This window comes from Mesoplodon mirus (assembly GCF_964341445.2).
Source record: "Mesoplodon mirus genome assembly, chromosome: 3".
Lineage (NCBI taxonomy): Eukaryota > Metazoa > Chordata > Mammalia > Artiodactyla > Ziphiidae > Mesoplodon > Mesoplodon mirus.
The window spans coordinates 125,811,018-125,837,508 of record NC_138978.1 but is presented as its reverse complement, the minus strand read 5'-3'; the positions used below and the strand labels follow the sequence as shown (position 1 = coordinate 125,837,508).

Sequence of the window (26,491 nt, the reverse complement as noted above, 5' to 3'; positions counted from 1 at the left end):
TCAAAATGGATTAAATACCTAAGTGTAAGAGTGGATACTATAAAACTCCTAGAGGAAAATATAGGCAGAACACATAAATTGCAGCAATATTTTTTTGTAGCCATCTCCTAAAGTAAAAGAAATAAATAAAAGCAAAAATAAACAAATGGGACCTAATTAAATTTAAAAGCTTAAAAGCAAAGGGAACCATCAATAAAATGAAAAGACAACCTACAGAATGGGAGAAAATATTTACAAACGATGTGATTGACAAGGGGTTAATTTCTAAAATATACAAATAGCTTATACCACTCAATGTTGAAACAAAACCAAATACCCCAATCAAAAAAAAAATGAACAGAAGACCTAAACAGACATTTCTCCACAGAAGACATACAGATGGCCAAAAAGCACATGAAAAGATGCTCAACATTGCTAATTATTAGAGAAATGCACGTCAAAACTACAATAGGTATCACCTCACACTGGTCAGAATGGTCGCCATCAAAAAGTCTACAAATAGGGACTTCTCTGGTGGCACAGTGGTTAAGAATCCGCCTGCTAATGCAGGGGACATGGATTTGATCCCTAGTCTGGGAAGATCCCACATGCCATGGAGAAACTAAGCCCATGCACCAGAACTACTGAGCCTGCGTGCCACAACTACTGAAGCCTGGGCGCCTACAGCCTGTGCTCTGCAACAAGAGAAGCCACCGCAGTGAGAAGCCCACGCACCACAACAAAGAGTAGCTCCCACTCGCTGCAACTAGAGAAAGCCTGCGCACACAGCAATGAAGATCCAACAGAGCCAAAACAAATTTAAAAAAATGTCTACAAATAGTAAATGCTGGAGAAGGTGTGGAGAAAAGGGAACCCTCCTATGCTGTAGGTTGGAATGTAAATTGGTAGAGCCACTATGGAGAACAGTCTGGAGGTTCCTTAAAAATGTAAAAACAGTTACCATATGATCCAGCAATCCCACTCCTGGGTATATATCTGGAAAAGATGAAAATTCCAGCTGGAAAAGATACAAGTACCCCTATGTTCATAGCAGCACTATTCACAATAGCCAAGACATGGAAGCCACCTAAATGTCCATAGACAGATGAATGGATAAAGAATACATGCTACACAGACACACATGCACACAATATACAATGGACTACTACTCAGCCATAAAAAAGAATGAAATAATGCCATTTGCACCAACATGGATGGACCCAGGGATTATCATAGTAAGTGAAGTAAGTCAGACAGAAAGACAAATACCACACGATATCACTTATACATGGATTCTAAAAATATGATACAAATGAACTTATTTATAAAACAAATAGACTCACAAAGAAAACAAGCTTATGGTTACCAAAGGGGATAGCAGGGCTGGGGGAGATAAATTAGGAGTTTGGGATTAACAGATACATGCTACTATGTGTAAAATAAACAACAAGGAACTACTGTATGGCACAGGGAACTATATTCAATATCTTGTAATACCTATAATGGAATAGAATCTGAAATATACATATATATATAAATAACTGAATCACTTTACTGTACATCTGGAAACACTGTAAGTGAACTGTACTTCAATTTAAAACAAAACATTCAGGAAACAGAACCAACTCTCAGTCAGATGGGACATGGTCATTCAGTGCCTTACACAGTAATATTTCAACTATGACACTCTGGCTTATTAATCTCTAATAAAACCTTAGTCATCATTCTCAAAAAATGCTCTTTATTCATTCACATATTATTGCGTTTAATGCTCACTTCATACCCAAGAACAGAGGAAGCAGAAAGATAATTCCTTCACAGATGAAGAGTTTGAGATCCATAATAAAGTCCTCCTTCCCAATTAACAGCGAGTGAACAGAAGATCAAAAACCAGCTCTGCTTTCAGCTCTCCAACTTTACCCTTCTTTCTGGAAGACAGTGTTCAGCCCTCATTTTCACATATGTTTATTGTTATTAAAAATATCATTAGCAATAAACTTAAAGTATAACCAAAAATCCATACTTTAAAATGTAAAGAAATTATATTTACATATAATTTTTCACATTAACTCATTCAAACTGTAACTCTGTTATATTACAGGTGTTGGTTGAAACATCTAGGCATCTTAGATTTTGTCTTCATATCATGCAAATTAAGTCCTAACCACTTTCGACCACTACTGATACCAGGAGACATTCCACCAGTAATTATTCAACTGGAAAATTTCATTGAAACAATCTGAATAAATCATTTTTGCTGCAAGATTACATTCACTAAAATGTCATGAAAATGAGTGGGTTAGTAATAAACAAATTTGCAAATTCTGTTAAAGGTCAGGCCCACTATTAACATGGACTAAATCAATCTCAATAAAAAACATTTTTAAAATAAGAAAAAAATAATTCAAGTGGCCCAAATACATATACTTTTGTTACTATGATTAATTACATGGGCATCTGTATTAGGATTGGTAAAAGCAGCATGTGGAAGAAGAAATAAGGTACAAGACCTAGGTAAACTACTCGAAAGGAAGAAGGCTAAGATGGTCACTCAGAGAATGGGCAGTATTTCCTCCTGCTGGGGCAGGTGAAAAGGAGAACCAGTGCGTGTCTGTGTCATGAGTATTCAAGTCTACACCTCATCCCGTGAAGTGTAGCTTGGGCTGCAGTTTGCAGAATAAACAAATTGTGACTAGCACAATTTCGATATAATGCCATTCTTAAGAATATATGATATTTTATCAAGCTTTTTCTCACGTGCACAAACACATGCACAGTCATAGCGGTAATTCTGAAACAGAGACAATCAGAGCTCACAGTTTACCACAAATGCACATCATCCAACTCAGGAACCCACGTGCTCCAGAATCCACAAAAGGCATGAAAATGGTGCTCAGAGAGCACCATTTTCAGCTCTGGTTTTTGGTTTTTTGAATGGTGACCCTAATATCCTTTTCCAGTTCCAGTAAATTTTGGTAAAATTTTTCAGCAGTGTCTTCATCTAGGTCTATCTGGAAAAGAGACAAAGATAGGGATGACTACGAAGGAAAAATGAAATGAACAGTATTTGAATAAACGGGAGCCATTTAAATAACACAGGTAAGAGAACCCAAAATAGGACCAGTTGGAATGGGCTGTGGTGGCAGCCATGTGGGGAATGTTAGGAATCCTGAGGACACATTAACTCTCCATCCAAACTCCAATACTCACCAAGCCTACTGATGCTTCCCTTAAATAGCAAGACTGAAAGATCTGAGCTTTGCTGTCTCCCCTAACTGCTGTGTACCTAGTAACAGAAGACACCAAACATCTGTGATATAAAAAAGGCCAGGGCTTCCCTGGTGGCGCAGTGGTTGAGAGTCCGCCTGCCAATGCAGGGGACACGGGTTTGTGCCCCGGTCCGGGAAGATCCCACATGCCGCGGAGTGGCTGGGCCCATGAGCCATGGCCGCTGAGCCTGCGCGTCTGGAGCCTGTGCTCCGCGATGGGAGAGGCCACAACAGTGAGAGGCCCACATACCGCCAAAAAAAAAAAAAAAAAAAAGGGCCAAAAGAGGAAAATCAAGAAATTTTTTTTAAAATTCCAACTGCTACTTACTTCCTAATATCCACCTTCTTTAGTAAAAGAGCCTTGATCTTAGCTGAGCTCACTGCCCTGCAGATGAAAGACTACATTTCCAGCCTCCACTGAAGTTAGTGGTACCAGGTTACTATGTTCTGGTCAATGAGATGTAAGTGGAAGTGTTGTGTGGTACCTACCCAGGACTCTCTTTAAAAGGAATGGGGCACCCCTTTCTTTCTCCCTTCTTCCATGCTGCTCCCCTGAGTTATAAGGATGAGGGCCACACCTCAGGGATGACAGAAGGAACCTGGGTACCTGACAATTTGCAGAGCTGCCAGGCCAGCCTAAGGTTGCCTCTCCAAACTCCTTTACATGCGAGAAACCTAAGCTTTTATCTTGTTTAATCCACTATTATTTTACACTCTTCTCTTTTATGTAGAAAATCTAATTTTAACTTACACACTGTATGTAAAAGCAAACTTTCAGCCCCTATAAAGTGTTAGCTCTTTCCAAGTCAACACAGAGCCTAAACTTAAAAAAAAAAAAAAAAAAAAAAAAGCCTCTTTCTTCATGAAGCTAAAAGGCTAAAAAATGAAAGAAAACTTCATAACATTTTGGAAAAAATATTTATATTCATTCAACCATATTAGTGTTTTTTCATGTTGTAACCAGAAGAGACATTATAGCTCTCTTTAGTTCAACCCAACCTTTAAACAGAGCAGAGAGCTGACTTCCCAAAATTAATCAAAGGTTAAAACATATTCTGCAATGCATTTCCATGAAATGCTAATAAAATACTTTGGTTTATAGAATTAAACATTTTCTCCCCTTGGTAAACCAATCATTCCTTCGAGATCAATAGATAGTAAGTCCAAATAAATTCTGAGGGCCTAAAAGTAAGCTCATTAGTTTACCACAGAGTTCCCAAAGTGTGTTCTTTGGGATGATGTTAAGCATTATGTAAAATTTAAAGAGAAAAGAAAAAGTTGTACAGTCAAGAACAGCTTGAAAACAGCAGGATGAAACATGTCACCCATATTTCTTAACTGTATCAACTTCTCAAAGCCTTTACTGGGCTAATGTGCATTGTGCATATCTCTGAAAGAGGGAAATATAATACGAAGCATTTCTCAAACTTACTTGGCCGACAAACTGCTTTCTGCAAATCTTCTCAAGGAACTATCCCACAAAAGGTATTTTGGAAAACATTTGACGTTCATAGGTTCATTTTCAGTAAACATATACCACGGGAAGCAGAGAGCCTGGTTCCCCTTAGACCTCAAGCTACTGACATAGACAGGATCACTGACAATTTTGACTCTGACTTAGCGAATTTATTTGCTTCAATCTAATTTTATTTTATGCCGATTCCTCCTCACAATAAGATAGGCAGTGAAAAATGGGAGGCTAAAGCAAACCTTACTCATGACAAAAATACAAAAATTAGGACTTCCCTGGTGGCGCAGTGGTTAAGAATCTGCCTACCAATCCACCTACCAATGCGAGGGACACGGATTCGAGCCCTGGTCCGGGAAGATCGCACATGCCTCAAAGCAACGAAGCCTGTGCGCCACAACTACTGAGCCTGTGCTCTAGAGGCTGTGAGCCACAGCTACTGAGGCCCGCGCACCTGGAGCCCATGCTCTGCAACAAGAGAAGCCACTGCAATGAGAAGCCTGTGCACCGCAAGGAAGAGTAGACCCCGCTCGCTGCAACTAGAGAAAGCCCACGTGCAGCAACGAAGACCCAATGCAGCCAAAAAAAAAAAAAAAACCAACAAAATTAATCCTTACAGGGTCAAAATAAAACTTTTTTCATTTTTCTAATATGTAACTATGTTTATTTTTATTATTTATTTATCTGGCTGTGCCGGGTCTTGGTTGCAGCAGACAGGATATTCGTTGCCGCGTGTGGGATCTTTAGGTGCAGCATGTGGGATCATTTTTAGTTGTGGCATGCAAGATCTAGTTCCCTGACCAGGGATTGAACCCCGGCCCCCCTGCATTGGGAGTTCTGAGTCTTAACCACTGGGCCACCAGGGAAGTCTCCTGTAACTATGTTTAATTTCATTTTAGGTTACACAGAGTCTACAAAACACAGCATTCATTTTTTTTTTCCAAACTCCATCCCGTACCTCTTCAAAACACCAGTCTATTAAAGCTAATAGTTGTCATAAGTGGAACTGAACACTCAAAGGGAAGCTAACTTCACTCAGAAAGATGCTTTATATTTCATCCAACTTGTGACACATTTCTTGAGCACCTGCCATGAGCAAGGGAACATGCTAGGAAACTGGGTGCAATCCCCCCTCCTCATGGAGCCTATCCTTGGACAAGGGAGCCCGCTACTGAATGAGTACTACACAGAACTGGCGTAAGAAGTAAAAAAAAGCCTAGCATGAAAGCATCTGACCTGATGTAAAAGGTCACACAAAAGCTGTGATCTTAAGGATAAACAGTAGAAATGAATCAGTAGAAAGAAGGGTAAGAGCAGTTTAGGTGGAGAGAAGGTGTGCCATGGCTGAGAGGCAGGAGAGAGCAGAAAGAAATGAAAACAGGCCCATGTGATGCCAGCGAGCAGAGATGGGAGCCCCAGGAGAGAGAAGCTGGGCAGCTGGTAGGGCTGGTCAGGAACCCAGCAGCAACCTCTTCAATGAAACAAAGGAAACATTTACCTTTTTGGACGTTACGTAATTGCTTCCAAAGCCAGTGGTGGCACTCAGATATTTCACCAGAGGATTGAGAGACTCGGGCTTTTGGTGGAAAAGCCAGACCTGGAAAAGAAGAGGGTGTCAATGATTCTTCTGTTCTGCCCAAGGTGAGTGAGGCTGGAGTGGATGTACAATCAGCACTTTACAGAGCCCCAAACAAATTCTAAAAGTCCTCCTGACAGCATCAGCTAATTGTGATGCCTTCATGAACCACTACTATAATTCGAAGGAAGACAGTAGGGCAGCCTGCTTAATAGCATCCTTTGAAAATTTTATTTAAAGCAAAAAACCGTATTTTAGCTGTCTCTTCTCTTAATCCCCAAATTAAAGTTCATGCCATGTGACCTTGAGCTTATTCAGAGTGGATACTCAGCTCACGCCACAGTAAAGTATGGGTCACTGATGTGATATTTTATTAATAGATAAGCACACACACGTACAACTTCCAAAAAATGTACATGGTAAAAAGTCTTCCTCCCCAATTTTCTAGCCACCCAGTTCTCCTCTCTGGAAGCAAACACTCATGCTACTGTTTTGTATATTCTTCTAAGGAAATCTATTTGCTTAAAAACATATATCCGTTTCTCTTATGCAAATGGAAGCAAAATATACACACTACTCCACACTTTGCATTTTTCACTTGAACAGGCCTTGGAGATACTTTCAAATCAGTATATGAAAATTTTATTCTCTTTTAAAGTAGCACAGTATTCCATTTCATGGATGTGCCATACTTTATATCATCAGTTTTCAACTGCTAGACCTAGAGGTTCTTTCCAGTTTTTGCTATTACAAACCTCACTGTGATGAGTGATGAATACATCATTCCATGTAAGTTTGAGTACATTTGTAAGATAAATATCAAAGATGGAATTGCTGGGTTAAGGGTATGTGTGTTTATTATTTTGAATGATCTTGTCAAAGAGTCCTTGATAGAGGCTATATCAGTCTACTCTCCCCCAGCAATGTAGAAGAGTGCTTATTTCTCTAGACCCCTGCCAATATAGTACATTATCAAACTTTCTAATCTTTGCTAATCAGAGTTGAAAAAGTTTTTCATTATAGTTTTAATTCGCATTTCTCTTAGTAGGAATAAGATTAGGCATCTTTTCATATGATTAAAACAGTTTCAAAACTCTCTGTTCATGTCCTTTGCCTATTGTTCCAATAGGTTGTTTTTCTTGATTTGTTGAAGCTCGCTAAATATTAAGAAAATGTAACCCTTTATCTACGGTATGAGTAGCAGGTGTTCTTCCATTTTGTGGTTACTCTTTCGAGTATATGTGTAGTGAGAATTTTAGTCATGTAAAATTTTTTTTACTTTTATTAAATCAAAATTTTCAGTCTTTTCTTTTATGGTTACTGGGAGTAGCTAAGCCTCCACACTCTTAAATTATTTTATAACTTCCCCTTTTTTTTTTTTTTTTTTGGCAGCACCAAGCAGCTTGTAGGATCTTAGTGCCCCCCCACCGCATATTTTTTTCTAGTAACTATATATTTTAATTTTTATGGATTAAATCTTTTAACTTACCTAGAATTTTATTTGACTGTAAGGTATGAAGAAAAGATCCTATTCTATTATTTTCTGAATAAACCATCTTTTCTCATTGTTTTGGAAGGCCATCATTATCATATACCAAATCCCTGTATGCTATGGGCCTATTCTCAACTTTCTATTCTGTTCCATTGATCTGTCAGTTCACATGCCAGAACTGTACTTTTTTCAATAAGATGGTCTTCTTTAAAATCTTAAATGCTGAAATACACAGAATCCTTTACAATAAGCCTTCTCTCATTTACTCCTATAATTCCTATTTTATAGTTAATAGTAAAAGGCTTAGATGAGTGAAAAACACGTGCCCAAGTGTTCACAGCCAGAAACTGGAGAAATGGAATTTGAACAGAATTACTATAATTCTATAGTAATAGAATTATATATAGCACATTCTTAACCACTGTGCATTAGGCCACTCAGGTTCAAACCATTTAAGGAGATAAAACTTATCCAAAGATTGAAGAGATTCTTGCTACACACGTGGTATGCTCAAACCCTCATCTGTATCCACCAGCATATATAACCATCACTAGGTGGTAATTACATCTGACCCATCCACACTGAAGGAAATTACAGCAGGGTCGCAACAAACTTTTTAAACTGTGACACTGGGGTCATGCTGCTCATCTCATCCAAATCCAACCTATTCTTCAGGGCCCGGATTAAGCCCAACTCAGCAAGCAAAGCCTCCTCCAACTAGTCCAGCCCCACTGTGATCCTCCTTTCTGATTATTCCTACAGTACTTGCCACCAGATGACAGAATGTCTTACTTTCTTGTCTATTTTCTCTATTAATTCTTTTTTTTCTAAACATGACTCTAAGTTCCTTAGTAGCTTCTAACTATTTTGACTTCTAACTAGATTTTGACTTCTATTTCCACACCACTGACACTCAATATATACTTGACCTCTAGACTTGATTTTCAGTGACATAAATGTGCGGAATGAATACCCTAAAGGACTATTCATTATCTTAAATAGTTTGACATATACATTAAGAAATCATTAAAATTAGTTTAAAAGTACTTGCTTCTACTATGTTTGTGTCTCTACAATAAATGCATTTGTTTCTGCAATGTTTACCAAAAGAAGAGTGCCAAATCAATTCCCTTAACGTTTGCCTTAATTTCAATTCAGCTACGATTTAAGAATCTGTTAAGTATGAGCACTACAGTGCTAGGCTCTCGGGTTTTCAAGTTGCCTACCAAAAATCCTGAGGGAGCTAAGTGGAGTGAGGGGGGGAGACACACACACACACACACACACACACACACACACACACACACACACACACAGAACTGACTTTAATACGATAGAATTTCAACCAGATGGTGTAAAGCACAGAGGACAAATAAATTTCATCTTGTATGACGATTCTGATCCATTACTAGTGGATGTCTTTGGGCCTTGAGTTGAAAAACACTCAGAGACATCATTTATGTAAACAGAACAGAGTGTTAGGATCCGTTACTAATGTCTGCCATTGATGAGGAAACACATGTAATCCACACATGTGCGATATAAAGAAACGAACTTGTTTTCTAATAAAGTAACAACTCAATTCTCGAATATGAACAGAGAAAAGAGAATCTTCCCATAAGGAAATGGAGCTGGACTTCGTTGCCTCTACTCTTGACCCATGAAACACACCTTCTCCACAGGAAATCTCACACTGACTGCCCAGCCACCGTCTTGCTTTGCCTGCCGCTGCAGTATTCCACGCTGTGCTCTCCTCCGGCTGCTCATGTATTTTGCTTCTACAGAAGCGCTGTTCCACGACCATGGTGTATCCAGTGCCATGAAACATACTAAACTTTCAAAGTTCACTCCTAATGCTCAGAACTTAGTCCTAAACAGGACCTTGATTATTCAGAGCTTGTTCTCTTATCTTTTCTGTTAAGACTGTTTCTAAACCAGTGAACTTACAGTCTACATCTGTGAAGTGAATACAATATATTAAAACTCTAGTAACATACCAGTGCTTCTGTTCCATTGTATGGTGTCAACGTGAAAGCATTTGCAAAAAAGCGTAACTAAGAAAAAGAAAACCATAGTCATTTTGTGGTGGTTTAGAGTCACAAAAGCATTATTCATTTAAATATTAAAAAAGACAACCTGCATTTCTTATTATAGAGCATTTTTTTAAGTTTCAAAAAATAAAGAAATCTAAATAAGAAATATCACTTAATCTCCATTACTCCAATCAACCACTTTTAACATGAAGGCAGATTTCCTTCTCATCTTTTTTCTCTACCTGCTATAATGGAGGGATATTTTTTCCTGAGCTCTACAAGGGAGGGACATTTCCTAAAAGCAACATTTTCTAATGTGTGCTGGAGGACACTGGTCCTGCAAGATGCTCAAAATACAAAACAAACAAGCAAAAACATGATTCTATGATCATACAATGCACAATCATACACTTTTGGGGAACTTTTAATGCATCTGACTACATTAAAAGCTCAGAGAAATCCAGTTTGATATCGTTTAACTCGTTATTGACCAGGGGATTTTTGCAGAAACTAATGCCTGTAGCCGGCAATTTGTTATGTAAACGAATATTGAAACGTCTCTAGTCAATAACGTTTACTAGACATAACAAAAGGCATATTAATATGTCTCTGAGACGTATATAACATATTATTGAGACATAATATACGTGTCAATAATATGTGAACACAGGTTTCCCAAAATTATATAATCATAGAACTCTTGGGATCTATGGTGCATGACCAAAGAAACATTCCCTTAAAGAAAAGTGGACACTCAGATGGTGGTACAGTCGGAATATCAGGTAGTATGAAGCAGAGATTACATACTAAGTAACGTCAAAACCCTTGAATGAAATGGAATTCTGCCACCTTCAGATTCAATTTCTTATTTCCCAACCCTTAAACACAGCTTTTTGGTTCCAACTCGAACAGCTTAAGTAAACTAAGACAAGAAGTATTCATCACTTACCAGCCATATGATTGGCATGATCAATGTCCACACAAAGGGAGATATAATTCCATATGTCAAATTGGTCAACACCGTACCTGGGCACGCTACACTGGAATACAGACCCTGGGAACACAGAGAGGGGTAGCAATTAATTTTAATTCAATATACTTTGAGTCACCTGTGTGCTAGTTAGTTAATAAAGGAGATACACAAATGAGCCAGCAAGCCAGGGCATCAAGGATTTATGCTCTAAGTTGTCCTTGAAGCTGGGTAGACCATTTCAGTTTAAGAATCATGTACTGAGAACTCACCATGAGACACACTCAGGATGCAAAAAATAGTAAGATAAAGTCTCTATTCTCAAGAAACTTAGAGAACAAAGAATAACCAAGCTTGAAGCTGGACGAGAAAAGTAGGACCCGGTTACCTGAGTTTTCCATGTTATTAGCTTAATTGAAGATCAGTTGACCAATCAAAATAAGCTGTGACAAAGTGAGAGAGTGGCATGGACATATATACACTACCAAACGTAAAATAGATAGCTAGTGGGAAGCAGCCACATAGCACAGGGAGATCAGCTCGGTGCTTTGTGACCAACTAGAGGGGTGGGATAGGAGGGTGTGAGGGAGACGCAAGAGGGAAGAGATATGAGAACATATGTGTATGTATAACTGATTCACTTTGTTATAAAGCAGAAACTAACACACCACTGTAAAACAATTATACTCCAATAAAGGTGTTAAAAAAAAGCAGTTAAGATTTAAAAAAGATACACAGTAAAGTCTTTGCCTGCAAGAAGTTTCTGATCTAGTAAACACAAGACAACTAAACCTCAACTGTGTCTGTTTCCCTGCAGGTATATAAGGTCCATATCTCTAGCTTGAGTTGGGAGCTCCTGGCATCAGAGAGAAATGAGGGCTGTGTGTGTGTGGTTCCACAAAGACCTCCTCCAACTGAAGATCTCTAAATCAGGTTCTTAGCCCAGGACTCATCATTTTAGAAAGATCTGTTCTATAAAGAGAGCTCCAGTTAACATACGGCACATATTAGTAATAGAAGAGGCCCTGGGTGGTCTTTAGTAATCCTTGGAGCATTGGGATTTGTTTTACTAGTTTATTTGGTTTAATTTTCACTGCATTTTACCTTATTTTGATGTTGACCATTTTAATTCATATTTTTATTACTTTTAATCTTATTATTTTTCTTTTAAACAAAAATAGAAAATGCCAGTGTAGCACAGTCAGTTCAGTGGACAGAAAGCACCCTGAGCATCAAAAGCTGGAAGGTCGTCTTCCTTTATTCAGTGCTGCAAGGGCCTGGAGGTGCCTGACACAGATAATCCAGCCCCTGAGAGTCCCCCTGATTTACCAACAGTCCTCTGAAAAAAGTCAGGAGTCTTAGAGACCAAAAATTCTTCCCAAGAATATTTTGTCCCAAAGATAGCTAAGGAAAATTTCTTATTCTGGGAACTAGCCAGGAACAGTTAGGGCCTTTTCAGCCCTAAATGAAGACATCTGTGAACTAAAATCCAGGGCTTCCAACACATACAACTTTCTGACATTAAGCAACAAAAGAAACAAGCAAGGAGGCCATCTTATCCAAGACTACAGTCACCCCACACGTTTAATCCTAGGGAATGAGTGTGACGACCCTGAGTACTTCCACAAGGCCTGTGTGAGGGGTCATTCATGGATGGTTAGTCTTTCAGGTAGCTTGTACAGACCTAACAACATTTCCAGTCATACAAGCTTTCAAAGGGAGGTAGTTCTTTATTAGTTACTTCTCTATTCATAAAAGCCAAGGAGAAAAATCACAGGCTGCAAAATAATCACACAGATTTCAGGAGACGGCAGCATTAACTAAATCTCCCTTTTCTGTAAAAGATGAAATCCCAAAACTTATTTGACAGTTGAGACAAGCAAAATCCCAGAGCTTATCATGAAAAGAGAAGCTAATCCACTCTGACCTTACCCCTAAAAGGGAGGTTCCAGAGGACAAGCAGTTGTGACAAGTTTTTAAACATCTCAAGAAATCTCAGGAGGCTCACAACTGGACCAACACACTGAGCTCAAATAATAACAAGAAGAACTGTCAACACACAAACACACATAAGCACATGCACACACAGGTGCAGACCACATGACCATAGACACCCATACCCAAGCACACGTACCACATATACAATCACATTCATATACATATGCACACACCCAAAAAACCCACACATGTGCATGTGGATAGGCACACTCACACATGTATGCATGCACATAAGCACACACCCTCCCACCCTCCCACCCATTCATGCCCACGTGTGCAGACACAAGCACACACGCATGCACGCACGCACACACACACACATTCTGAGCACAAAGCATGGCTGTGACTGCTTCATACCAATCCCATCATTCAAGCCTCCCAACAAATCTGTGAGGCAGGCATTATTATTATCCCTGTTTCTCAGATAAGGAAACTGAAGTACAAGGAGATTAAATAATTTGTCCAAGTTTACAAAGCTGGTGACAAAGCAAGGATTCAAATGCATTTCTAGAGAATATGCTCATAGCTTCTACTTTTATACCACCCTCTTCACTAAGAGGCTTGATTCTAAGAGCCAGTTCTCAGAAGTGAGAATTCCACCTGATGAAGGTCTCCATTGCAGAATCAACCAGGTCTAGACCATTACGTAAGGCTTAGATTGCTGTACCTAAAGTGTGATCAAAGAACGTCCCTTAAGGGCAGATAGTTTCTGCACTGTCTTTTTATTTTTCCTTCCTCCTCGATTCTAAGCCTGAGCCAGTACCCTAAAAATGGTCAGTCTTTTGTAAATATTAGTGGAATTAAATTTCTCCCCAGTCCCACACTCAAAAAACACAGTCAAAGCAAACAAAGGAAAATGCCCATGGGAAAGACCGGAGATTTCCAGTTAAGATTTTGGACCTGGGCAAGAGAGACACACAAAGAAGCACTAAGTTCCAGACCACAGAGGACACAAGGAGCCAGCATGACTGACAACAGCTGCTCTCAAAACCCGGGTCCTCACAGAGACAGAGAGCTCTGCAGCCTCACCAAAGGTCACTACTCTCCAGAAGGCTTTCTAAGTACCAACTGTCCTATAACATCAGATATAATAAACACTGGGTGGCAGCACGGCTTAGTGGGAAAAATCCAAGCTATGAAGTTAGCCACGGGCTCAACTCTGAGCTCTGCCCTTTACTAGCAGCGTGACTTCTGGGTAAATGACTTAAGGGCTCCAATCTTTCGTGTCCTCATATGAAAATGGGAATACTCAGACCTACCTCACTATGATGGGAAAGGTATTAAATGACATACATAGATAAAAAGGACAGCACCTAAAACATAGCAAATGCTTAACAGTAACTACTGACATTGTTAGTAGTATCATTCTGTTATATAAAATATAGCTTTTGAAGAGCTATGGAATGGTGAGTGAACCCCCATATATCTAAAAGGTCAGGAGCTAATTATTCTCGGCCCTAAAACTTTCCTATACACCAACTATCAGTCTTCATCATGTCTTATCTTGTCCTCATAGCAATCCTGCTCAAGAAACAATATTTCATCTTCTAAACTACAAAAGTTAATAGAAAGCCAGCCATCTTACTAGGAAATCAATGGTAGTTCAGAAATCACTGCCCTGCCATTTCCATATCACTGAGACAGGCCTCACCCGCTGGTTGAAGTTCCTGTTCAAAGCCACACTCAGAAGGTCAATAGCATATTTGGAAGAGCTGTAGGGCTCCTGGCCTTTGCTGTGCTGGATGTCCTCAAGGCTGAAATTAGATTTCACTGCATTACGAGATGATGTCCAGATAAGCTGAGATGGACTGTCACTATGACACAGGAGAGATTCCAGTTCCCGAATCTGAATGAGGAATAAAAGAAACAAAAAATGTATCAAAATATACTGGGGGAGTACAAGGTAACAATTTTGAAACCAATATAAATGGACACTAGAATTGAACAGGTATGTCATTGGTAGAGTGGGACACGTACACAAGAGAAGGAGACTAGACTGATCTATGTGGTAAGGGATTAGAGTCAGAGACATCAGTGTGAACTCATGATTAGCTTAATAAAGATTCAGATGGTTACATACAAAATATTTACAGATATTTATACATAAATGGGTTAGTATGCACACAGGTACATCCTTGCTCTGTTAGCTGAGAGAGCCTAGAAGCAAATGCTATCTCAATGGCAATAAGCACCCAGACCTTGGTTTCTAATACCATTCTCCAATAAAAGGAAACAGATCTCCTTAGGAAAATGGCTGATTCTAAGACTGGGATAGGAAATACATAAGATGAGTCTTAAACATCATGTGGTACCAGAAAGGATGTGCTCAAAACAAAACCAGAAAGCCATAATGATAAGGGTATGTCAAAGATATAGAGGTTCCACAGGACAGAAAGCCTAGAAATAAACCCACGCAGCCATGGTCAATTAATCTACAACAAAGGAGGCAAGAATATACAATGGAGAAAAGACAGCCTCTTCAATAAGTGGTGAGGGGAAAACTGGACAGCTACAAATAAAAGAATGAAATTAGAACATTCTCTAACACCATACACAAAAATAAACTCAAAGTGGATTAAAGACCTAAATGTAAAACCAGATAGTATAAAACTCCTAGAGGAAAACATAGGCAGAACATTCTTTGACATAAATTGCAGCAATATCTTTTTGGATCCACCTCCTAGAGTAATGAAAATGAAAACAAAAATAAACAAATGGGACCTAATTAAACTTAAAAGCTTTTGCACAGCAAAGGAAACCGTAAACAGAACAAAAATACAACCTACAGAATGGGAGAAAATATTTGCAAATGATGCAACCAAAAAGGTATTAATTTCCAAAGTATACAAACAGCTCATACAGCTCAATATCAAAAAAAACAAACAACCCAGTCAAAAAATGGGCAGAAGATCTAAATAGCCATTTCTCCAAAGAAGACATACAGATGGCCAAGAGGCACATGACAAGATGCTCAGCATCGCTAATTATTACAGAAATGCAAATCAAAACTATGATGAGGTGTCACCTCATACCAGACTACAAATAATAAATGCTGGGGAGGGTGTGGAGAAAAGGGAACCCTCCTACACTGTTGATGGGAATGTAAACTGGTACAGCCACTATGGAGAACAGTATGGAGGAGCTCTACTAAAAATAGAGCTACCATATGATCCTGCAATCCCACTCTTGGGCATCTGGAGAAAACCATACTGCAAAAAGATACATGCACCCCAATGTTCATTGAAGTACTATTTACAACACCCAAGACATGGAAGCAATCTAAATGTCCATCGACAGATAAATGGATAAAGAAGATGTGGTATGTATGTATGTATGTATGTGTGTGTGTATATATATGTATATGCCACAATGGAATATTACTCAGCCATAAAAAAGAATGAAATAATACCATTTGCAGCAACATGGATGGACCTATCATACTAAGTGAAGTAAGTCAGAGAAAGACAAATATCATATGACATCACTTATATGTGAAATCTAAAAAAATGATACAAATGAACTTATTTATGAAACAGACTCACAGACATAGAAAACAAACTTATGGTTACCAAAGAGGAAAGGTCGGGGGGAGGGATAAATTAGGAATTTGGGAATAACATATACACACTACCATATAAAAAATAGATAGCCAACAAGTATAGCACAGGGAACTATACTCAATATTTTATAATAATCCACATGGGAAAAGAATCTGAAAAAAAAGATATGTGTGTGTGTCTGTACATATATACACACACATACATATACATATAACTAAATCACTTTGCTGTACACCTGAAACTAACACAACATTGTAAATCAATTGTACTTCAATAAAATTTTTAATAAATAAATAAATGTTTTAAAAAGATATAGAGGTTCCAACTGAAAGAGCTCCCAATAGCCCAAACTAAAATAATTTGAGCAAGAAAATAAAGTAGTATTTATAATACAAAGGCGAAAATATATATCCGTGAATCTGCATGGATATAACAAATAATTTTTTTCAGTTTTACTGAGGAATAATAGGCCAATAAATAAGTGATTGAATAAAGATTTAAGTGGAGGAGAATAGACAAATCTCCCTTGCAGAAAAATTCCAAATAATTCATATAGCTACTCTACTCTTAAGGAGGTCAAGCACAACCCCTTAAGTGTGGGCTACACATACTAACTCTCTTCCAAAGAGCACAGTATGTAAAGGGAGAAAGAAACAAGTAACTTAATAGTGGAAAAACCTGACAAACACTGATTCAAGTCAGGGGATCAAAAAGAACATCAATATACCTAGAGTCTGTCATACAGAGTGAAGTAAGTCAGAAAGAGAAAAACAAATACTGTATGCTAACACATATATATGGAATCTAAAAAAAAAAAGGTTCTGATGAACCTAAGGGCAGAACAGGAATAAAGACGCAGACGTAGAGAATGGACTTGAGGACACAGGGAGGGGGAAGGGTAAGCTGGGACAAAGTGAGAGAGTAGTACTGACATATATACACTACCAAATGTAAAATAGATAGCTAGTGGGAAGCTGCTGCATATCACAAGGAGATCAGCTCGGTGCTTTGTGACCACCTAGAGGGGTGGGATATAGGGAGGGTGGGAGGAAGGCTCAAGAGGGAGGGGATATGGGGATATACGTATGCATATAGCTGATTCACTTTGTTATACAGCAGAAAGTAACACAACACTGTAAAGCAATTATACTCCAATAAAGATGTTAAAAAAAAAAAGAACATCAATACTGATAAAACATATTGATTGGATGTGATGAGAATGGCACTCCATCTCTGTGGTCTTCTTCCTAAAAACACATTTTCTCAAATCTAACCATGAGGAAAACAGACAAATCCCAATCAAGGGACCATGTACAAATACCTGAGCAGTAATCCCCAAACTGTCAAGGTCTTCAAAAACAAGGAAAGTGTGGGGCTTCCCTGGTGGCGCAGTGGTTGAGAGTCCGCCTGCCGATGCAGGGGACACGGGTTCGTGCCCCGGTCTGGGAAGATCCCACATGCCGCCGAGCGGCTAGGCCCGTGAGCCATGGCCGCTGAGCCTGCGCGTCCGGAGCCTATGCTCCGCAATGGGAGAGGCCACAACAGTGAGAGGCCCGCGTACCGCAAAAAAAAAAAAAAAAAAACAAGGAAAGTGTGAGAAACTATCACAACTAAGAAGAGTCTAAGGAGATTTGACTATTAAGTGTAATGTGGTATCCTAGAAGGGGTGCTAGAACTGAAAAGGGACATCACACAAAATTAAAGAGCTCTGAATAAGGTATGGACTTTCATTAATAGTAATGTATCAATATTGGTTCACTAATTGTGACAAATCTACCATACTAATGTAAGATGTCAATAATAGAGGAAACTGGGCATAGCGTATGCAGGAACTCCTCTGCAATAATTCTATAAATCTAAAATTATCCTAAAACTAAAATTTTATTACAGAAAAATCTAGGAAAGCTTCCAGATGTTCAATGAACATTTACATCAAACACAATCAAGAGAACTCATGGACATGAGATTAAATCAGTCACCTGGTTCCACAACTGTAATGCTGCACTGTGCCTGGAACTTTACAGAAATTCTCTCTACTCTTTTAACAGCCCTACAAGTTTGGTCATTTATAATCAAACTGGGGATGGATCCATTATAATGTATTTACACATGGACACAGAATCCAAGTTTGTGATCTATAAAAAGTTGTAAGATTCCTAAAACTAATTTGGAGAGAGTGGAAGGCATCATAAACCTTCCTATCATTTTATTTGATAAATCAATCCCAAAACCCCTGCTGATAGGCCTACCTATATAAGGATACACAAGGATAAGTCATGTCACAAGGACACCTGTAATAACTGTGCCTTTGGCCACAACTCTCCTCTGCCATTCCCCCAACCTGGATTACCCCAATACTAGATTTCCTTAACAACTTAATTTTTTAAACAACAGATTCATCAAAATATTAACAGACTATTAACAGCAACAATTAACTTACCCTCTATCATTGCCAATTCATTTAATAATTTGAAAAGAGAGCAAAGAAAGAGGAGAGGATTATGAAAAGATAAAGGAAATATTAGATAATGAATCCCTGTAGAGTTATAAAACATGACCATATAAGAATTCAATCCCATCCTGAACTATATTTTAACTTTTGTCATTGAAAAGGTAATACCACATTTTTTTTTTTTTTTAAGATTCATGTTTCATTCTAAAGGATCTAGAATGAAACATGAATCTCCCACTCATCCCTGATGCTCTGGCACCCCAGTTCAAGGGTATCCACTGTTCCCAATTTCCTCTGTATCACTCTAGAAATAGTATATACATGTATATACAATGTGTAAAGATATATATTTTTCTGTTTGTTTATACAAATGAGATCACACTATACATATTACAACCTGCTATTTCTTCTTAATAATGAAATACTAGAGACTATCTCATGTAAGTGCAAAATATCTTATTTCTTTTAATGGTTTCACAATATTCCAATGTTTATGTATATCTTAAATTATGTATATACAGGCTAGTCCTCAAGGAGGTCCAATTTTGAGGGAAATTAGGTTTAAGGTGGAAAAAGTGATCATGACTATAAAAACGTCAGAGATACAAGTTCTATGCAAGCAAACCCAGCATTAGAAGGAGTTCTTCTAGCAGCAAGGAATTAAAAGCGACTGGCAACAGATCTGGCTATTACTTAATCTAGATATTAAAGCTGTCCTATGAGATTAAACCTAAGGCAAAAGCACAGAACAACCTAGACAAGTTGCACATCCCTTGCTTAACTTTATAGTTGCCTGAAATTGTGACACACCAGACTGGATGCTTTAAAAAATCACAAATCAAGATAGTAAAAGATTAACCATGAAGTACTGTTTAATAATGGCTTCCCTGTCACCCCATCTTATCTGATGCAAAGCCCAGTTTCAAAGAACAGTACTGGTGCACTTACTCAGTTCTGTACATTGTTTCTGAAGGTGCTTGTGTGTTTATACCTTACTTTCTCTCCAATCTCTAAAGCTGATGTCAAAAGAAAAAATATACCAGTAGGCTGCTTTAAGCAATGTCTTCAAAGAGTAGAGTGATCACCCTATTTAAACACGCAAAGATTTAATGCTAGCCATAAACTAATAAGCTTAACAAAACAGCATTGTGATCTATCTGTGCAAGTGTTTAAGGTCACAGTACTAAGTGTTGGCTTATTAAGCCCAAAGCCTTTTTACCAGGATAAAGTGGCCAAAGACATTGGTTTCAAACACCTCCTGGAGGCCATCGGCGGTAATCTTTTCACTCTGGGTCAGCACTCCTTCAGCTGTGGAGAATATATGAATCGCTTTTCTGAAACAGCAAAAGACAATTGCATGACTTTTTAAAGCTTCTTTAACTGAAGATACTAAACAGACACCCTCTCCTGCCTTCCCCCACCCCAAAACTACATTTTCCTTGATTCTGTAATAACAGGAACAAAAATACCTATTTCTCAGAGTGGGTTATCATGAGTACTAAATCAAATACAAAAATGCTTTCTTGACCCAATTCACAGAAGGACTTACATAGTTATAGCTCATACTACCAATAGGAACCTGAGTCTCTCAACAACCTGTTGCAAAAACTCTCAGCACCTCTTTCCAAATCAGGTTACAAGTCAACTGCCCTGGGGGAATAATAGCTATGCCAAGAAGAAAAAGTCTTCCCCTGAACACTGACGTTTAACTGCTGAACAAAGTTAACAGGCTGTTTTATCATCAGGAATTCTTGAAGCATCGAATATACTAATTGATTTGCTGTGAGATCTATGTCGTAGGTCAAGACCAGCGTGGAATTTTGTGTGTAGGGCTGTGTTTAATGGCAGAGAAGTAAAACAAAAGTAGCAGTATAGGAAATAGCATACAGTGAGAGTAATATCTGTTTATGAATAAGTACCCTGGGTCACAAAATAAGATTTATTTCTTACTGTAGGTTGTGGTTAAACATTTTTGGAAGCCACTATAATAATGCATATAGAGAATCTCCCAGGAAGGTATTTAGGTCTGTACATTTCCCCAGCCTACTGGTCAGGGCACCTGACATACAGCTGAGAAATGCTTCTCAAGTTGCCTTCCTGGGTATTAGAGTCTCACTGACAATTCTGCCTAGTTCTGAAATGTTCTTGCTAACAGACACAGTCAGGCAGACCAAAATTGACCTGCCAAAACGTCCAACCACTCAGAATGTCCTGGGGACCAAGAACACAATAAGAATCATGACTTGCAACATTCCTCACAAAGATGAAACCTTCTTTCATGACATGGCTGCAACACGCCCTTTCTGTCTTCATTCTTCTCAACACCCTCTCGTCTCCTCAAGTTATCCTACTGAGGGCAAAACTAGGCAAAGTAATAAACACCTTCCTTCTAATCAGTTCACCTAGAAGATGGAAATTACCTTGAAAAGAGGCCATAGAAAAGTGCTTTGATATTTAGCTGTGGATTAGGCATGATCCCAGCGTTTAGATATACATAGTCAAGTCTCTGAAACCTGCAAGTAAAACCAAGAAAAGATTGTTAGTTATCTCTTTGAGCAACTAGAATAAAGAAGGCCTATGAAGGACAGAAAGTACTTTCTGAACCAAAAAGATAGCCATAGCAAGCCAAAGCCATCAGTATTACATTCTCAACAGTTTTTCTTTAGCCATGGTAAATATTTGAGTGTTCTTTTTTTTGATGGTGGCTTCAAACAGAATTTAGAGAGCTATAACAGGCTTTGAAGTCAAATCTTCTCTGATCAATACTCCTTCCAGCTTAGTCCTCCCAACAAGGCACTGAAGCAACTTTCTATTAAACCTACTCTCCTTCTGGTCTTAGAAAGTTTTTTGCGTTTTGTTTTTAATTCACATCTTCCCTCATTGACAAGTAAAATCTATATAATCTGATCCATCAGTGCTGGAATCTGAACGCCAAGATATCCACTAGAGCATTAGATCCATGTGGAAACCTCTCCTTGTTCATGGCCAGGTGCTCTGTGTCATAAAATGATGAAAGCTCACAAGAATACAGTGAGATTATAGAAGCTGAATGGGGGTAAGGTGCTTCCGATAGGCTCCCTCCAGGACACGTGTGAAATGCTGACTTGCGAAGCCTTTTTCACCAACATAAACCTTGATCTAAGTGTATTCTTTTTGAACTACGTTCAAGGTAAGTAGAGCCTGGGCTCATTATAATTACAGACACCATGAATATTCAAAATGTCGCCTAGAATTCTGTGCACCACACTGTCTCCATGACCTCCATATAACCCAGGACAACACGGGCCACAGCTACTAAAGCTGGTACCTCAGGATCATACATGGTTACCAAAACACACCATACATGACATTTCCTGATCATCCTATAAGTAATCAACAGCCGCATGGCTCTAATTATAAACTGACTGTTTAAATTGCTCATATTGATACCATCAGGTTATCCATGTAAGATCCACAAAGACAGTATGGGTCCAGCTATCGCTAGTTGTTCCATTATCTAACATGCAAACTTTCATCTAAGTATACTAATAAGTCTCGCTGGGAATGGAGAGGGAATGTTTAGCAAAGAGTGGAAATGGCAAATTTCCAAATTCAGGTCTGGCTGCAGTTAAATGGCATAGTACCCTTGAAAGCTTAAATGATTGACACAACTGCTCTATTCTGGATAAAACGGAACCACTATTCCTTATCAGTTTTCAGCAGCACAAATCTAATAGAACAGAGTATCACAGGTGGAAAGACCAGCATCAGGAATGGTGCTGCTTCAGCCAACTGGAAAGGGTCCTTCTCAAACTCTCTTCGCCTCTAAATTTAGGTCCATAGTCGAAGATATCCATTTGGGCCATTAAGTGCAAGACATCCTTCGTATAAGCAAGAGATCTATCTGGACACTGTCACATATTCCCAAATTTGTCAGTATCACTAGAATCATCATTTCCTAAATTCCGATAATACCACCCACCTCAAAGAGAGCTGTTTTGAGGATTAAATAAATACATCAACGCTGCACTTAAATGCTGACAGGCAGCTGGGACAACTCATCGTCTTAGTGCTGCCTTCTTCCCCACAGCCTCCCCCCTTACGTTTGGGTCGAATTACTAAATATCTTACTAAATACTAAATTACTAGAGCTGTGATAACCTATCCTGAGCCTTTGAAGGCAGTTGAGAATAGTCAGTACTATGAATGTCGCAACATGAAATCTCAAAACTGTACTGAAATGGGCTACGACTAACTGAGGATGAAGGTTCTATTCTGCTAAATAAGAAAATAACTAAATCTATACAAAACAGGATGAGAGAGCCAACTGGCTGAGAAGGTTTGGGGACAGAAAGCCTGCAAACACGACTTGAAACTCATTCTCCCGACTTGAGGGTTTTTAAATCAGTAAGGACACTGACTGTACAGTTTCACAGACTTGGAGACAAGTTATGGAAAAGTAGATGTGAAACCTAGAAAACCTCAGTTTTTAGAAAGATAACGTGACAGAAAATTCTAGGAGCTCAGCAGTAGAGGAGAGCAAACCCTCATTTACAAAGGGCTAAGGCTGCAGGGCAAACTGTGGCGAAGAAAACCAGTTTCACTTTGTAACTTGTACATGTGGAACAGGGTAATGCAAATTGCTATCAATAAACATATAAAATGCAAACTATTATTCTTCAGCCAACGCTTTAACCAAGAAGGCCTTCCTTATGTATACTGAAGTTCATTTTATTATCCAAGGAAATAAAGCAGCTCTTGCTTTGTAAGGGCCTCAATTACAAAAATGTAATTAATAATTTATTGATTAAATGACTGATTAAATTTAATTATTCCAGATATTGCTAGGACTCAGCATGGACTAGTGCAGGGTTCTGGACTTTTTGATCATAAATTCCTCTTAGAATTTAATAAAAAGCATGCCCTCTCTCTCCAGAAAAATGCATTGTGCACCCATATGCAATTTATTGTACACACTTTCCGGGAATTTATACATCCAAGGACTCTATCCCTTCATATACTAAATATTTATCAAATGTTTATTACATACCAATTACTGTCCAGGTATGAACAAATTTTTAGTGGCCTGGGGAAGTTTCTTCACTTGTCAGTACCTGCCCTACCACTTAATGTAGTTCTTATGTGAAGGAAAGATGCAAAAAATGCATTCAAACATCAAAGGAGTTACACTAACATAAAGCTTCACAACTGACCACGTGTCAAAATCCACTGCTAAATTAATCTTCACGGAATGGTCATGATTATGACTGAGAATGAAATTTTGGTACTGAGGCAAGGCAATAACTGGTCACTCTATACAGATTTCCTCAGTGTAACTTCTTTTTATACTGCACCTATTTCTTTTTTAGGTTTTCCTAACCTTTCTTATTCTATTAGCTGTTGTGTTGCACAATCACATGAGAGAAAAGCCATCCACAAGAGGCATACCTTTGCTTGAGCTCCTTGGAGGCCTGGAACACTGACGGCAGGCTGCTGACATCCACCTGCACGGTGGAGACCTCGGCAGTGGGGTGGGAGGCCAGCAGAGCAGTGCGGACGGCTTCTGCTTTGCTCATGTTCCTGCACGCCAAGCACAGGTGAAGCTCATGGTCTTCCTCCAGCAACCGCCTGCAGAGGGCTAGGCCAACGCCACTGAAAGGACAATTCAGATACAGAATGTGCATTCAACGAGATGGTGCCAAATAGAGGCATTTCTCCCTGGCTCAGAAGACTGATTTTGTCAACTTGAGCCCCAACCAGGAGCCCAGGTAGACAGAAAGAATAAAATTATGTAAAGAAGGGGGAACCCTCCAACTCTAATAGTCACTGGCTCAGGACGCTGTCCCATTTGTGTTTCTTTCATTCTGCAAAAGCTCGATGACCCAAATAACTCAACTGCAAATCAGAGTTCTCCTTTAGCATTTCTTTTAAGACAGAGTTTATCCTGCCAGTGGTTTTCATTTTACACTGATTATGACACTCATGAAAGTGATTCAGTACCTCACCAGCAAATGTGGAAAAGAACATCTTATTAGTGTTTTCCGGTGTGCATGTTTTACTCTGCTGTCTAAGTTCCTCGAGGGCAAGGGGTCTACTATCTACTGGTATCATGGCCAGTATCAGGAGCACCAGAAATTCCTGATAAGGAATGGATGAATCTTTCAAGGAAAGGTATAAGTAACATGGCAGGAGATACAAGTCCCTCTCAACTGCTACGATTGAATAACCAACAGGAAGAGAAAGAACTCAACATGATTAAGTAGAAGACAGGAATGGGACATATAAGATGGGTACCAGGAGAGAGAAGCAGGGATGAGTACAAGTGTCAAAGATAAATGACCTCCTTCAGAAAGAGCACTGTGAAACCACATAATGGGGACAGCATTCAGACCAGGTTGGCTGATAACAATGAAAACCTGGGTAAATGGGTTTTCTTCCAAGACTTAAGCTGATTCCAGGCAAAGAGCCTAGTACCATCAGTAACCTGAGCATCAAATATAGTTATGTTTATTCATCCCCACTTGAGAATAGGCCTTTACTATAAATATACAATTGCACGTATCACAATATTTGTAAAAGAAACAAACACACAAAATCAAGTCTGACTTATTTACGCAACTTCCATATAGGAAGCACCGAACCAGTTGTTAAAGTTACTCAGGTAAGGGCACGCTAAAATTCTGCCCATTACAGACACCTGCCAGGTTTGGCTTAGTTAACATGGACATGGCCAGATAATTGAAAGTGAACTAATTTTAAATGACATTTAACATATCCTCAGTCTTAATCCCCGCAAAACTCTAAATGCAACAATTAGAAAAATGGTTTGGTTACTTTCATCCTCCACACACTGTTCACTTAATAGCAAATGAGACGTAAAACAGGCACTAGAAGAGGCTGAATCCAAATGCCCAACCCTGGGGTAATTACTCATTGGCAGTATGGTTACTTGCACTCCTTCCATGCCTTAACAGGAAAAAGTTGCTTTTCTCTGAGTTTCTGAAGAGTATATATACTAGATGTCTAGCACGGTGTTACATGGAATGAGATTTTTCCCCCAGTGTTCTAACGCTCACGGACGCTGAAATTTACCTAGGGCCATAAGTCTAAGACAGAAAAAAACAGCTGGAGTACAAAATATGGCGACCTGGTCACGATTAAGTTACCAGTGATGAGAAAGTCAAAGACTGGAAGGAGGCGAGGTCTGCGTGGGAAGCGCCCTTTCCCTGGATACAGACAGTATCGTCACTGAGACACTCATCTCTTAGTGGCGCTCTAGTTTTCTTTCCGCTGTCATGTTTAATTCAAAGCACCAGTTACTGAGCCCCTCACTGGGCCGACAAGTCCGGTACCTCGCGCAGTGGGGGACCCAGGGAAGAGCGGGCCAGGGTCTCGGCCATAGTCCCCACCGTGGCAGGGTCAGCGACGGGAGCTCCCGGGGTCGGTCGGTGGCAGGTCCTCCTGGCCCGGTACTTCCTGCTCCCTCGGACCCCCGCCCCGCCGCCGCCATTATCGCGATGGAGCCCTCACCTGCTCGCCCCGGTGATCAAAACCACTTTCCGCATGGTCGCGAACCCTATCACCACGCACCCTGAAGCAGGTACCGCGTAAGGCTTCTCACGAGTATTATACTTTGACCCGTATCCCCGCCCCGGCCGCGCCCCCAGCCCTTCAATCAGGGCCCGGCGGGGCCCCGCCTCCCTTTTGCGTCATCT

The 26,491-nt window shown here is 39.4% G+C and overlaps 1 protein-coding gene across 1 annotated transcript; it reads right to left on the bottom strand.

Annotated features, from left to right (window-relative positions):
• Positions 1 to 1,703: 1,703 nt before the first annotated feature.
• Positions 1,704 to 26,466, bottom strand: HSD17B7 (hydroxysteroid 17-beta dehydrogenase 7). Its single transcript, XM_082612710.1, has 9 exons — positions 26,307 to 26,466; positions 24,225 to 24,428; positions 21,218 to 21,310; positions 20,017 to 20,131; positions 14,437 to 14,631; positions 10,767 to 10,871; positions 9,782 to 9,838; positions 6,215 to 6,313; positions 1,704 to 2,990 (listed from the first exon to the last, which is right to left on the bottom strand). The coding sequence occupies exons 1-9, from the start codon at positions 26,339 to 26,341 to the stop codon at positions 2,889 to 2,891; spliced, it is 1,005 nt and encodes a 334-aa protein (XP_082468836.1). The 5' UTR covers positions 26,342 to 26,466; the 3' UTR covers positions 1,704 to 2,888.
• Positions 26,467 to 26,491: the final 25 nt, after the last annotated feature.